This window comes from Orcinus orca, chromosome 2 (genome assembly GCF_937001465.1).
Source record: "Orcinus orca chromosome 2, mOrcOrc1.1, whole genome shotgun sequence".
In the NCBI taxonomy this organism is placed as follows: domain Eukaryota; kingdom Metazoa; phylum Chordata; class Mammalia; order Artiodactyla; family Delphinidae; genus Orcinus; species Orcinus orca.
Genome location: NC_064560.1, coordinates 65,416,361 through 65,432,358, shown reverse-complemented (window position 1 = coordinate 65,432,358; position 15,998 = coordinate 65,416,361). Strand labels below are relative to the sequence as shown.

Here is a 15,998-nt window from a genome sequence, read left to right as displayed (position 1 = left end):
TCACTGTGGTGTTTAAATTATATTTCCTTGATATTGATGAGGTTGAGTACATTTTCATTTGCTTAATAGCCATTTGGAACTTCTCTTTTGTGAAATATCGATTCAAGTTTTTTGCCCATTTAAAAATCGAGTTGCTTTTTTTCTTATTGATGTATGTATACATTCTCTCTATGAATCATCTGTTGGATATATGTACTGCACATATGTTATTTCACTCTGGTTTGCCTTTTCACATTCTTCCTGGTGTCTTTGGATCAAAAGAAATTCTTAAATGAAATATATCTAGTTTTTAAATATTTTCATTTATTTTTAGTTCTTTTTTTAAAGAGGTTTTTAAAAAATTAATTAATTAATTAATTATTTTTTGGCTGCGTTGGGCCTTCGTTGCTGCGCACAGGCTTTCTCTAGTTGTGGCAAGTGGGAGCTACTCTTTGTTGCAGTGCACGGGCTTCTTACTACGGTGGCTTCTCTTGTTGTGGAGCACGGGCTCTAGGCACGCAGACTTCAGTAGTTGCGGCACGTGGGCTCAGTAGTTGTGGCACGTGGGCTCAGTAGTTGTGGCACATGGGCTTAGTTGCTTCGCGACATGAGGGATCTTCCCAGACCAGGGATCAAACCCATTTCCCATGCATTGGCAGGCGGATTTTTAACCACTGTGCCACCAGGGAAGTCCCAAGATTGTGTATTATTTTTTAATCCTTTATGGCTGTTGAATTTTATCAAACGTTTTTATGCATCTATTATGATTATCATATTAGTTCTTTCTTTAGTATGTAAATGGAGTGAATCACATTGAATTATTTTTGATGTTGAAACAACCCAACTTTGCATTCTGGATTTTAACTAAATATTATGATGCATACTTGTTTCATTTTTATGAAACAATTTTAGAAAATTTCCAAAAATAGCACAGAGTACCCATGTATACTTCATCCAGTTTCCCCTAATGCTAATGTTTTGCACAATTATGGTACAATTATCAAAGCTGAAAAATAATATTAGAGCAATAGTATAAATGATACTATAGACTTCATATGGATTTTACTAGCTTTTCCACCAGTGTTTTTTTATTTGTTTCAGAGTCTAATCCATGATCCCCATTGTATATAGATTTCATGTTTTCTTAGTTTCTCCTCTATGAGAGTCCCTCAGACATTCTTTGTCTTTCATGACCATGATGATTTTAAAAATACTGGTCATATTTTTACTTTTCTTCAATATGAATTTTGTCAGTGTGTCTGTTACTGGTGATGTTTACCTTGATCACTTGGTTAAGGGTGATGTCTGCTGGGTTTCTCCATTGTAAAGTTACTATTTTTCCTTTTGCAATTAACATCTTGGTTAACATCTTGGAGATATTCTGACACTATGCAAATAATCCTTTTTCTCCACAAATCTTTCTCACTAATTTTGGCATTCATCAGTGGATCTTGCCAGCAACAATTATTACAGAGGCGTTCTAATGGTGATTTTCTATTTACTTCATTTCTCCTGTTTTTATTCATTGGAGTCTGTCTGTAAGGAAGAACTATTAAAGCCTATTTCTTATTTCCTCTTCCAGTTTTGGCCCTGTGTCCTCCCCTGTCACAAGTAAACTTGTCAGAAGAGCTACATGTGACTCATATTTCCTTTTATTCTGTTCAACCCTAAGCACCTTCCAATCTACCTTCCTTCCTGATAATTCTACCAACAGAACTCTTGCTAAAGTCGCCAGTGGTCCTTGTGTGCCTGGTTCTGCTAAGTAAACAGTATCTACCTAAGAAAGTTGACATTTTAAACATGTAAGAAACCAATAGATTTAGTTTCTCCTTTGTTTGGCCATTGTAGGTCTTCTGTGATTTCCATGGTCACTCCCAAAAGAGGAATGTGTTCCTTTACGGTTGTAGCATCAAAGAGACTTTGTGGCAGGCAGAGTCTGCTGTGGGCACATCCAATCTCTTGGAAGATGTCAGCTACAGGGTAAGTCATTACGGTGGATGACACCAGATATTTTGTGTCCATATGCTTGCCTTTGAGACATGCCTCAACCATTATTTTCCTAAATAGGCATTTTGATTATTTTAACTATAGAATTATAGTACAAGCAGGTTGAAGGCATGTGTAACCTCTCCACATTTTTGATGAATAATGGCTTCTTGCCTGGTTACTCTGAATTTGTTTTTTTCTATATGATATGATACAGTGCATAGGACTTGAGAATTGGAGACAGGAAACCTCATCTTAATACCTAACTTTATAATTATTAACTGTGTGACTATGAGCCATTAACACTCCCTCTCTGAACCCCCATTCTTCACTTGTAAAACGAGGATAGTGAAAATACCATCCCTGTTAGGTATTATATTTATGGAAGGAACAAAATGATGCTGAATTGGAAAGGATCTTAAATATGAAGTGATGAAAAAAATTTAAGGCATTAGACGATCCACATTCCTCTGCTTGAGCATACTATAAAAAGTAGAACAGTGACCCGCTGAACCTAATTCTATTTTTTCTGGGTTCCAGTAGTTGGAGCTCAACTATCCCCACACTGAACCCAAGAAGAGACTAAGGAGAGGTAAGGAAGGAAGGACTTCTTCCTGTCAGGATAAAGTAAACAGGCTGTTGCTTGCTGAATATTAGGAAGAGGTAGAAGAGGTCAAGTTATCCAACCACAAAATAAAAACTGGCCCTTGTTTCAAATTTATATAGGAAAAAGAGAAAAATTATTGTCTTGGGAAAACCTAGTTCTCCTCCTGTGTCTTTCTCTTTTACTTTTACACAGAATACTTCATTTATGACACTTCTGGGGACCAAATATTTGGATTTTTCCCTCCACCAAGCAATTCTGTGACACCAGCTGGATATCTTACAATTTAACTCAGTTCTGACACTATCTACCTGGAGATAACACCAGATCCCTCAGGTTAAGGGTTCAGTCCCAGGAGACATGCCCCCATTTCAGATGCCAACTGCAAGTAGTAGGTCCTCAGGTTACCCACAACTTCTGTCTGACTTGGCTACAAATCAGAGGTTCCCATGATCTCCTCCCCGTTGGGTTCGATTATTTGCTAGAACAGCTCACTGTACTCAAGGGAACACTTACTTACATTTACCAATTTATTAAACGATGTGATAAAGGATACAGATGGGAACAGCCAGATAAAGAGATATGTAGATATGGAAGGGTCCAGAGCTTCTGTACCTGTGGAGTTGGGAGTAGGGTGCATTACTTCTCAGTGTATGGATGTGTTCACCAACCTGCAAGCTCCATGAGCCCCATACTATTTGGATCTTATGGAAGCTTCCTCACATGGGCATGATCATTTATCAACTCCATTTCCATCCCCTCTCTCTTTCCTAGAGAAGTGATGATCTGCCCTGATCCAGGAACCATTCAGGAGCCCACCCAGAGTCACCTTATTAGAACAAAAGATGCTCCTACCACTCTTATCACATAGGAATTTGCAAATGTTTTAGGAATCTCATGTCAGAACTGGGGGTGAAGAACCAATATATATTTCTTACTACAAATCACGATATCAGTTATGATGGTACCAGCCTCTTCTAAATCCCTTATTATTCTGGATATATGAATTTACTGTGTGTGAAATACCTTCATTTACAGGGTTAGTGAGTATTAAAAGAGGTAAAAACCCACCAAGCTACTATTTCACCTGGAATTACTTCCCGTGTCCTGAATTTTTTTTCACCCTCTTCATTCATGTCTATTAGAAGCATGACTGCTACTGATCAGTAGAGTTCCCCCAAGGCCATAAAGCTGAACCAACAGCTTATCCTCAATGTCCTATTTACACTAAGGCTCAGCTAGAGCACTGGCGATAAAGCTCAAGAAGCTTAACTGCTTTATCTTAGGAAACTAGTTTAGTAAATTAAAACTTTCATCTGGGCAGGTCATGCTGACCTGTGTAAAATGATCTCTTATGAGTGGTACATCTCAAACTAAAAGAATCTGTACTATCCAATCTTAAATATAGAGTCACCATGAGTTTTAGCTCTCTTTTTCCAAAAGAAAGTTAACAATATTCATAGATAATAATAAAGCTTACCCCAAAGACTTGTGATGATTGAATGAATTAATGCACGCAAAATACATAGTAAGCATTCAGTGAAAAGATATCTATTATAATCTTAATATTTGGGAAACTGAAATTAAGTTTAAATTACAGAGCAAGTGTCAGGGGAAGAGTTGAATGTCCCAAGCCTTCTTGCCCCACCCAAACCGGGGCGACCCCAGGAAACACTGAAGCAGATCTCCAGTGGATCAGTTCATATGTAGAGTTCATCAATTTCCTATTCATTTACAAAACAAAACGTAACAAACAAACAGCCTCCAGCTATCATCATCTTCATTGCTCACTCTGATATAGATCTATTTGTGTGAAATCAAAAGGGAAATGCAATGAGGACTTTACAGTAAATGAGATAGTTTGGAGCCCATTATTTAATGAGTGGATAAATTGCCGCTATGGAGGTGTAAGAGGGTACTGCCACTGCACTTCGTAAATCTCACAGCCTCCAGGCTCCAGTGAAGGGATCATAGCTCATAGAGCTCTCCAAGATGCATGCCGTTAATTTGAGTGTGTGGTTATTTGGAGAGGGGCCGTACTAGCTAAGAAAACAAGGTTCACCTAAGTAAGAAAGCAAAGATCATTTAAATGATGTCAGATTAAGTTTTCGCACCAAGGTAAAACATTGATAAATTATAATTACCTTCATGTATTCTTGATCGTATTTTATATATATATATATAGCAACTAAAAAAACATATCTATACTTATATATATATATTCTATTTATGTCTGTTTAAGCAGTCCTCTAAAGGCCTGGACTAGCAGATTCCATTTATTTCAGTGAATAGTTATGAAGTACCCTCTACAAGCAGCATAGATTCATGTGCAGAAATTTTCCTGTGAACAAGACACAAACTTCTAGGCTGCAGAGGAGATAGAAAATAAACAACAAATTACATACACAATAATTTAACTGTAATTGTGATGAGTACTCTGAAGGAGAAAAATGGGGAGAGGGATTGCAGGGAGAGAGGGACAAGAGTGGATAGATAAAATCAATTAGGAGGCAATTGGAGAAACTCTGAGGATAACATTAGCATTTCATTTCCCTTAAAATTATGATGCTTTAGGTCTGGAGACTATGTAAGAACTTAGAGATCATAGTAGGTTATGTTAATAATTACATTAATATATATTTATATCATATATCATATAATAATTATATTAATCCTTATATTAATATAGTTAATGGTTATGTTAAACATGACAATAAGAACCAGAGATACAATATATTAAAAGATTTGCTCTGTGTTCTAGAAATGAACAAAACTGCATTTACGTAAGAATAATTCCTTAATTTATGTTCTCATCAATTTGTTCTGCTTCTCCATCTTGTCTCTATAATTTGTCCAAAGACCCGATGCTATACTGTTTCTTATCTAATGTATATAGTTTTATATTATGTTCTAGTTTTTGGAGATTCTGTCAACACTGAAGTGAGAAAACCCTTCTTGTTCATGTCACAAAAGTTCTGAGCTAAGTGTAGTATTTCAGCTGTCCCAAAGACTTGGTATACTTTCAACTCTGAGACATCATCTTTGGGGGATGGAAGGGTCCAGTGACTAGAAGTCCCCTCTCTGTCAGTTGGAGAGTGGCAAGGGTCTACTGATGCTTTCTAAATGGAAATTAAGTGATCTCACATAAAGATTTTCTACCCTAGGAAAAGATGGTACATATGAATCCAGAGAGTATGAATTTTTAGAAGTTTTATAATTGGTCCAGCTTCAGATTTATGGATCAGAGAATGAGACTGAAATGTTCATTTTGGCAGTTCCAGTCTCTCAGGAAACAAGTGAACGTTATATGTGCTCCTGCTTAAGAATCATCAATGGCCTGTATGTCTGAGATAAGGAAAGTTCAGCTAGAAAACAGTGAGGCTGGATGGAGCTACTCCGTAAATTTCAGTTCCCTATGAAGTCTGTGGCTTTCCATGAGACTCAACTCAGCAATGTATGAGGCTGAATGTATGTTGCAACCTTGGTCCACCGTGATGCAGGAAGATGGGGTTGAAAGATCATACTCTTTGGAGTTGGCCATATTGTCATTTGGATCCCATTCCAGTCACTTTGTAGTTGGACTTGAACTATTTCTTTCTAACTTTTCTAAGGCCCAGTTTCCTCATCTTTAAAAGTATTAAAAAAATTGGTGTTCATTACTCAGGATAGATAGAAGATTTATAGTTGCACATATTAAGTGTTTAATGTATTGAGATGCTTAATACATACTGAGAAGTTTTTTATGATGCATAGCCACAATCACCGGCAACTCATCATAATTTGATTTTTTTTTAATTGTAGACTCTTCCCCAAATCCTTGATAAGCTAGCACCATCATTCACCTTAAGCAGCTGCAGCTTCCTCGTGGAGAAATCCCGAGCCTCCACAGCACGGGTAGTGGTGTGGAGAGAGATGGGAGTGTCCAGAAGCTACACCATGGAGAGCAGCTACTGTGGCTGCAACCAGGGCCCCTATCAGGTATGTAAGGCTGCAAAACATCCATGCTTTCTGTCTGGCAGCAGTACACTGTAATGCAGAGCTATCACACACCTCTTGTTCCTGCTCTCTAGCCTGAAAGAGGAAGAAGTCTCCAGGTAGAGTCTGGCCCAGCTCCCTGATCTTGCTGAAGAGCTAGTTCAATGATTGTCTTCCCTGGCAGCACAGTCTGCGTTGATCCTGGAAGCAGGTTGTGCCTGCCTGCTGATTTGGTTTCTCAATCATCTGCCCTTGCCAGCAAGTGGCAGGGGAGCCTCCCTCAGACAGGCACACCCCGGCTTTTATGGAACCTCTGCCTGGCCCTGTTTTATGCATGAGAACATTTTCTTTCCTTTTGCAACAACTGGGACCAGTCCCCTATGCATCATAAAAAAGACATAGGTCAGCGTGTAGATACTGTCAAGACATACGTGGATTGTGTTTCTCTGTCTTCTGTGCTTATCTAAATTAGCAACTCTCTGTTATCCTACTATCACCAGAGCAAACAGAAGCATGTGCATGAGTGGGTCTCCCCAAGATGAGTGGGGCTAGGACTCAGGTTCTAACATCGAGGGAAATGGCTCATATAAGTCATTTTCTACAGCTATATTAGCTCTTACAGTGGGCTGTTCTAGCTGCTTGTCCCACTCCCTCACTAGAGGAGCATAAATAAGGGACATTGTGACAGTGCCAGGGTAATAGACGCTTTTAAATTCATTAGGCAAGCTGACAGACTACTCCTTGGTGAGTTCTATTCAACCTCAAGAACACCTGGACCTCACCAGCCTTAAAGCTCATTGTGTTGGCTTTGATACTTTCCTGGAACTGCTAGGAAGTGCTTGGCATCTCCATAATCTGGTGCTTGCGGAAATCTGTTAACTATCAAAGGCAGTCCAGGGAGTGACAGGTGATGAACATTATCTAACTTCCCACCTGGTCAAAGAGATTTTTCAACACAGGGTTACTGAACTACCCATTTTGACCTATTAATTCTATTAAATAGCCAGTTAGTGTTGTCTACACAGTGGCTTGAAAGAATTATTATTACTGAATTAATAAACTGTTAGACTGAATTAATCCATATTTATCCACATTAATCCAATGCAGAATAAGAAGAGTGAGCTTGTTGGAGAGACATGGGATTGGGCATCCAAAGACCTCACTCTTCCACTTACCAGCCGTGCTGCAAAGTGCTTACCTCTGTTGAACCTATACATTTCATATATCAAACGCAGATATTAATAAAGATTCGTCTCCTTCCTACTAGACAAAATTTTTGTAAAGGCCAAAAGAAAATACATATACAAATATAATTGGAGGTTATATCATCAGGAATCTGTTCATTCTCTTGACATTCAAAACCCATACGACTGGAAAAAAAATAAGCCTGGAATATTGTGACTCTAAGACCTTATGGGTATAGACTTGTGCCTCTCTAGCTGTGTGCTTCTTGAAGACAACTCCATGCATCCCTCACAGATTTATTGGATTTGTGACTTTCATTGACTTTGTTTCTCCAAGCACCAATTCAGGCTAACAGCTTCTAGTCACATAAGTATCAATGCCATTCACAGTAAATCAACCAGACACTCAAAGGCCCTTGAAGCTGTCGTTTGAAAACTAAATGACTCATAGGTTCAGGCCCTCACCAACTCTTCGTCTTCCATGCAACATACATACTGGCTGTCGGAAATGACAGTGAAAGAGGCTTGTCCAGTGGGACAGCTTTCAGATATGGGCTCAGCGTTTGCCCTGGGAAATTTTCCCCATGGCCTTTGCATGCGGTCTCTATAAGGAAGAATGGAGAAGGAACTGACTAGAGAAAAGCCCTAACAGTGCCAGATCTGGCTTTGCTTTAAAAATCCTATTCTCTATATGAAACACCTCTCTGAACCGGATAGGTTTTCCCCTTCCCTTTGTTTTTCTGTCGTTACAAACATTGTCGAGTAACTGAGCAGAATTGCAGACAATGACCAAGAGGATGGTGAGTAATTTTATATTGGGGGGGTGGAGGGGCACCCTGGGGAAATGAAACCAGCCCACAGTTGGGTGTTTTGGTGATTTTTGTTTGAGGTATATAATGAAGACTACAAGCTATAAAGCAGTATAGAAATTTCCATCCTGAACATACTGCAAATGATTTTTGTACATTGAGAAGCTGAGTCCCAGTTGGGTCCTGAGGTTATTATTCTAAGGCCATCTTTCCATTTTTTGTTTAGCATTACCATTTACACAAAAGATGGAAAATACTAAAATATACCCACGAGAGGCATTCCTTCCTGCCTTCATAAGAATATAAACATTTTTGCAGTTTCTCTGGTTAATGCGGCTTTAACGTAGTTCCGATCATTTCTCCCAGCACACTAAGTACCTGATCTGTTAGTACTGAAATGAAATATTTCTTACAGTGACATTTATGTTGGAACTGCATTAAAGAATATAAGCTATCACCTTCAAATAATTATTATTAATATGATATTTTCCCTTCTGTTTTCCAGTCTATAGTTGGCTAATTAAAAAAAAAAAAACTTCTCTGGTTTTTGTTGTTTGGGGGATATAGTCTCTACTGCTAGGTTATATGCTTTGATCCATAATTTGTATTTAATGTGGATGTCCCATCCGCTGAGAGATTTACTTTCCGTATTAGGGACTGGCCCAAAGCTGTGGAGGCTGTTAAAGGGAAAAGCCAAAATGGAATGATGTATCCTTTGGGGGCTCATTTTTTAGAGTCATTTTTCAGACTCTATGTGGACAGCTGTGTGCTTCACACAGAGTTGAGTGTTTGCGAACTGGAGTTGCATGCATGGTGTGTTTGCACATGCGAAGACATGTGACTGGGTCCCGTGGGCTGCTTGTGGCTTAGGAGGATAATGTAAAAGCTCCCACCCAAGCAGGCTGTTAACATGCTCCTTGACAGGGCTGCTGACTCATGGGACGGCAAAGAGGGTCTTAGAGGAAGGACAGAAGATGGGTGACTCAACTGGGTGTTAATATTCCCTACCTGCAACTGATTGCCTTGTATTGTGGACCCTCAAGCAATCCATCCTCTTTACAACCAACAGAAGGATCTTTCAGTAACCCAAACCTATTCAGGTCAAGTACTGCCCATAACCCTCATTATGTCTAGAGAAAATCAACTCCTCATCTTGACGTGTAAGGCCTTTGACAACCTCCTCATTCATTTTTCTATACTCAATGCCTTCTTTAGTATAGAATAGTTGTTACATATCTGTGTTGACTGACCAATGACTGAATGGATAAGTGAGCAAATGAATGGTGATTTCCGGATAGGGTCAGATGATTTTCCTCTGTCCATGGATAACTAGAAAAAGGAGAAGAAATCACCATGGTCCAAATATGACTAGACGCCATTCTAAAATGGAGATTTTTAAGAGTTGCTGTCATTGGTGGAAATGGAAAATACATGGGTGAGAGAGGGAAATGAGTAAGAATGCAACTCTGAGACCTCTTAGGCCAGTCACTATATACATGATTTGAGAGCATCTGATGGATTCTTTCCCCGAGTAAGGTGATTCCAGTCCAGATGTGGAATTTCACATGGCCACATTCTAATAACAGGTGATGATTAGAAAGGAAGACATCCACTGTGCATGTGAGAGATGCTGGGATGTACCTCCTAGATCCCCCTGAAGAGGTGCTCATTTCCCCAGTGGCTCACAGCTGTGTCCATCACCAGAAATTACTTGTAGCTGGCAGAAACCCTCTTGACCAAAGCCATGGCTCCTGTGTGTGAGCCTGCATCCAATGGCTGGTCTATGTGGGGTTACAATGGCCTGGCCTCCTAGCCTTAGTTGGGAAAACTCCAAAGGGGGTGCCGTTCCAGCTCCAGAACTCCCTGTAGGATTGGTGGGGACCTCTGTTGCAATTGCACTGAGGTTCAACCTCCTCCTCTGCCCAATTCTGCTTTTCTCACCACTCATAGGTGTTGTTATGGTGAGAGCTCCCCAAAAACCCTTCCGCAAAACAAATTATAACAGTATTTCACAAAGGCTTAACTTAGAAAACATAAATGTTGGAACTAAGCACTTGAGCTATTGAAGATGGTTTGATAGGGACAAATTCATAGAAGAAATTAAATCATCTCAACTTGGCTTTCAAGCCTCTCGGTGCCCTCTCATTCACATTCTGCTCCCCTTAGCTGTTTTGGGAACACGGCCCACACAGAATGAGAGACTGCAGCTAGGTACAGGGCCTCTTGCAATGGTGCTCTACTGCTGTTGTGGTCCAGAAGAGAGATTGAGTGTATTAGTTTTCCACAGCTACCATACAAATTACCACAAATTAGGTGGCTTAAAATTACTCTGTAACAGTTCTGGAGGCTAGAAGTCCAACATTAAAGTGTTGGTAGCACCACATACTCTCTAAAGGCTCTAGGGGAGAATCTGGTCCAGGGCTTTCTCTTAGCTTCTGATGTGTCCTGGCTTGTAGATGCATCACTCCAGTCTCTTCCCTTTGTCATCACATGGCCATTTCCACTTGTCTGCCTCTGTCTCTGTGTCTTCTCTCCTCTTCTTATAAGGACACCAGTCATATTGCATTTGGGACCCACCCTATTCCAGTATGACCTCATCTTAACTAATTACATCTTCAACAACCCTACTTCCGAATAAGGTCAAATTATGAAGTTCTTGGAAGGACACTAATTTTGGGGAGACCTATTCAACCTAGTACACTGGTCCAGGCAAGAAAGTACAGAATATTTAGATCCAAGAACCAAAAAGAGGTTTTTATTTCTGTCTCCATATTTCTGTGCTGTGAATCCCCAGACAAATGATAACTACTCTTGTTTTCTCTCTACCTCATGATCAAGAAATTAAAGAGTTTAGATTTTCTTGGAGCATTTTGGAAGACAAATTGGAGAGTCATGCCATAATTAATGAATGCTGATTAGTGCTGCTTGAGTATTATAACATGCAGTGCCCTTAAATAAGCAATAATAACAAATACGTCTATGGTATTTACTGCGTGTTAAGCCTTTTGCAGCTATAAACTTACTCCATTTTTTGCTACCACAGGACAAAAAACTGCAAAGTTGCTTTTATCATCATCATCGTCGTCGTCATCATCATCCTTATTTTACAAATTGGGATACTTAGGCAGAGAGGTTAAATAACTTACTCAGTGCCACACGGCTCGTAAATTTCAGAACCAGGGTTTGAATACACCCTGGAGGCACATCTGACCCCTCCCGCCCCTGCTTTCTGCCTAGTTGAATGTCATTGGGGAAAGGAGCCCTGGGCTTTGGAAACAGGAGACCCAGCTTCTGCTTTTGGCTACCACTAAGTAAATCTGCAACAAGGGGTTTCTTGACTATAATAAGAAGGCATAATTAAAACTGAGAAATGGGCATAGTCTCTGGTAAATTATGTTTGAAATAGGCTGCCTTTGCTGGGCATCCATGGGGCTTATGTGTTACCTAGATCAGGGTGACCTGGCATGATTCTGAAACCCCTAAAAATCTTCTGCAACCACTGCTGGGCATGTGGTTTTTCCAAGGAGAATATGCTCTGCTCTTAGCACCAATTAGCTAGTTGTCAGGAGGCTTTGTTCATCCATCCCATCTTGTCACACCCCTTCATCCAACTTGACCTGTTTCTTTTTTGACCTTTCCAGAGTAAACAAAGAGGGATTGGAGGAATGTAATACTATGAAGTAGAGGCTTTCTACCATCAAGGAAAATGGGGGGAGCAAGTGGAGCTGGTCTTCAGTGAAACAACCTATTGAAGTTTGAATTAGGCAAGTTCTACATTGTTTCCTACACTCATTTCACTTCCTAGTGACATCTCTCCTTTTCCCCTTAGAGAGCTATTGCTCTCACACAGCTGTTTGGACTTCACCAGTCTTTATTTGAGGACGCTTCTCTTCCTCAAATGTCCCAAGTTGCAAAATTGCCCTTCTGCCAGGGTCTACACACACATTCTTTGACCACACACATATTTTGTATGTGTGTATCACACATGTATGCACAAACATATGTACCTACCAGCAGTTCTCCATAGATTTATACAGGAAGTACGGTTTATTGTTTAGTGTGGGTTTCTGTGTCAGACATAGAGTTCTAAGGAGAGCTCTGCACTTAGCAGTCATCACTTTGAAACCTGACCTCTATGAGTTTTAGTTGTAGTAGTGGTTTCCTCACAATTCCTGCCTATGGAGATGCTGTTAAGACTGAATGAGCAACTGACTGTAAAACATTTATCATTATGTTCATAGTAAAGACTCATACTTACTTATTGTTTGTACCATTATTGATGGTATATAGGAATTTTCAATGGTGGTTTTCTTTTTTCATTTTAAATAAAGACACTGAGACTCCAACTTTTATCTATAATTGTCTTATTCAGATCTTCTTAATTAGAACCTTTGGGGTTAGAGTTTAGGTATCTGTGATTTTATTAACTTTACTATGAAGCCAGCGTTGAGAATGGTAGACTTTGACTTTTACTGAGGCTGATATCCATATATCTATATTTATGGATTTAGCTATATCAAAACAGCTTCTGTCTGTATTATCTAGACCTTTCCTCTCTTATCTACCCTTTATTCTATCAAACTTCGTATGCAGTCTAAGCTATATAATAGTCAATTTATAGCTGAGGTTCTAGAGAAAGGGAAGGGGAATTTGTGAGCCTGCTTCTAGGGGAAGAGTGAGGTGTGGAAGACAGGACAGGAAACAGATTTAAATTCCTCCAAAATTGCTGAATTTAAAAGCCTATTCTGATCACAAGCACAACTCAAGGATATGTTTCCGATCATTATTCTCTTGGAAGTCATTTTCCTGTTCTGTGGGCAGCCTCATATTGGAGTGTAACTCTTTCTGAGCTCTGAATGGGAGTTGGGGGCATCTTAATTTCATTAATGTAAACTGAGGAATAGTGTTTCTCAAACGTTAATGTAAGAACTACCTAGGGATCTTATATAATGCAGATTTCTGAACATGTCTCCATTTGACCTGGGGGATGGCCCAGGAATCTGCATTTCATCAAGCACCCCTGGAAACTCATATTCTCAGTCACTGAGAGATGAGGCAGGATACCCAGAGGTAAAAGGCGAGATGGTTTTGAAACTAGTTTTTGTGGTTTCTGTTTTTGTTCTCTTTCTCCTGATTTGCTCTGGCCTATGGAGAATTTTCCATGGCTTTTATTGTAAAGTCTCAAATTCTCTGCCTCCCCCCAACCTTTAAAAATTTTTTTTGATGTGTGTGCGTGTGCGTGTGTGTGTGTGTGTGTGTTTCATCTGTACTTTTAGGTAACTGACTTAGTTCTCCCACAGAAGTTGTATTTAATAAATGTCTAATATCCCAGTGAGAGTTGAAAGACATTTTTGTTTGTTCGTTCGTTTTTCTAGCTTCTGAGACACCACCAGGTTAAAGTTTCTTAAATTGCCTGTAGAACAAAAGTGTCTAGGAACTGATATAATAATATACAAAATTGTTTGCCTATATGTACACTTTTCTGGGAAGAGTGGCTACAGTTTTTAAGATATTTTTAAAGGGTGGAGCAAAAACATAGTAATTATACAGTTTCAGTGCAGTAAACCAAACTGTTGAGTCAATTGGAATGTAATTTATTAAACCTCATGTATTTAAAGAGATATTTTCTTTAAAAGCCAAGTTACTTTCTCATATACGGTATTTTAGGAAGCATGACTTTGTTTTTCCTATCATCTCTTCCTCCAAGCATGTTTAATTGAAGAAAGAATTAATATCTCTTTAGATAAGCTTTTACTGACTTAATTTGGTTAATGATATTTCAAAGCTAATTCATGTTCCAGGTGAGCATGAAGATTAAGGGCTCATGCTTTAGTTTATTGAATCCAAGATCTCCAGATGGCCCATCACAGCTTCCCAGTGTCTGCTCTTAAATCAGCTCTAGAAGTGCTTGGCTTGACTTGGTGAAAATCAAGTGGAGTCTGAATCGCTATTTCTTCTACTCATCAATTAGCACAAGAACAGTGATGCATCTCATTAAGTGTGTACTGGAGTAACTTCAGTCTAAATCTTCTGTGATTGCACATAGGACACTAATCTTTTCAGGATGTTGCTTTCACAGGTGGTCATTTAGACCGAGGAGCAGCTGCTTCAGCTTCACCTGGGATCTGTGCAGTCTCAGGCCCTACGTATTGCTTCAGGATATGCATTGCAATAGGATCCCCAGGTGATCCGTGTTCCCAAGAAAGCACTGATTTAGAGCATCCTTGGTTGGCAGGGAGGTGAGAAAGGTTTAGGGGTGAAGAAAGGGAAAAGTTAGGGAGTTCTAACTTTTCTGGTAGGCAAAGACATAGTTCCCAGAATTTTTGTGCGCTAGAATGAGATGCTGTATGTGGATGTGATTTAAAAGGTGAAAGTAATCCCCAATATGAGACCTTTTGTTGATCGGTGGCAACATTTTAATGCTAGATGAGTTTGTTGTTTTTTCCACTTGCATCTCTATTCTCTAACAACCGTCCCCATTCTAGGGCTTAGAAAAGAGGACCATTTCCCAAAAGTCTGCTTTACCATTGAAATGCAACTTCAGTCCTTTGTTGAGACAAATATGAAATCCAGATGCTAAGGTATCATTTTAGTATGAACCTCTATTTGAATCATTCATGTCAGTCCCCTTTTTCTTATTAATATGATTCAACAGGTGTTGCCTTAGTGTTCTGTTTTTGTTTTTTAACCTCTTTGTATATCTCAAAGCACATGATGAGCCATTTATTAACCCACTGCAGGCTTAATGATGTAGTGAAATATTGTCCTCATTCTGTAGCCCTCCATTCCAAAAAGTCTGTCAGCATTATGATAGAATATTAAAAGGAATTAAATAAAAATCAAGAGGCAGAGATGCTAATAAGGTTGCCAGCAGGGGCCTTTCCTGGGATTTCTAAAACCCTGGGAGCAGTGAATTTTATATGCCCGTTGTAGGAAATGGTTCATTGTATCAAAAATAAGGACAAAATCTGGCACATAGGATAATCCAATGAGACTCTGATGACCTCTGTCCGTTAAAAATAATTTGGCTTCAAAGGACAAGGGAGAAGAAAAGACGGTTTATCTCTAAATCTTACTCTCTTCATGTGATTAATGTAAATGCAATAAGCCAGATGCCCTAAGGGAGCAGATATAAAACCAAAGAAAGGATTCATTTAATCTAGAGTTTTTTTGGTTTTGTTTTCATTTTGGGGTTTTTTGTTTGTTTGTTTGTTTTTCGCTTGCAACATAGAGAAAAAGGATTGGCCAAGCCCGAGATGCATTTCTTTGGTTCTTGGTACATGACTGAGTTCCTTGGACTAGCATCTCCTTACAAATGTGCTGAGAAGGGAGGGTTCAGGCTATGAAAGTATTATCCACAGGGTATTCTCCTCTACAAAATGGAGTGGACCCCAGACCACAATACCCTCCTTGACTAGGAGGGGCAGGTAATAGTTCTATTCCTCCAGCCAGTTTTTTGAT

General features: G+C 39.4%; 1 protein-coding gene across 1 annotated transcript in view; it reads left to right on the top strand.

The window, feature by feature from the left end:
- AGBL1 (AGBL carboxypeptidase 1) overlaps nucleotides 1-15,998 on the top strand; it is a gene marked incomplete at its 5' end in the record, with an annotated part of 714,342 nt that overhangs the window by 406,620 nt on the left and 291,724 nt on the right. The window contains 2 exons of the mRNA XM_049707013.1: nucleotides 1,828-1,959; nucleotides 6,371-6,547. Of these exons, the coding sequence (XP_049562970.1) occupies nucleotides 1,828-1,959; nucleotides 6,371-6,547 (309 nt within the window). The remainder of the gene's footprint in view (nucleotides 1-1,827; nucleotides 1,960-6,370; nucleotides 6,548-15,998) is intronic.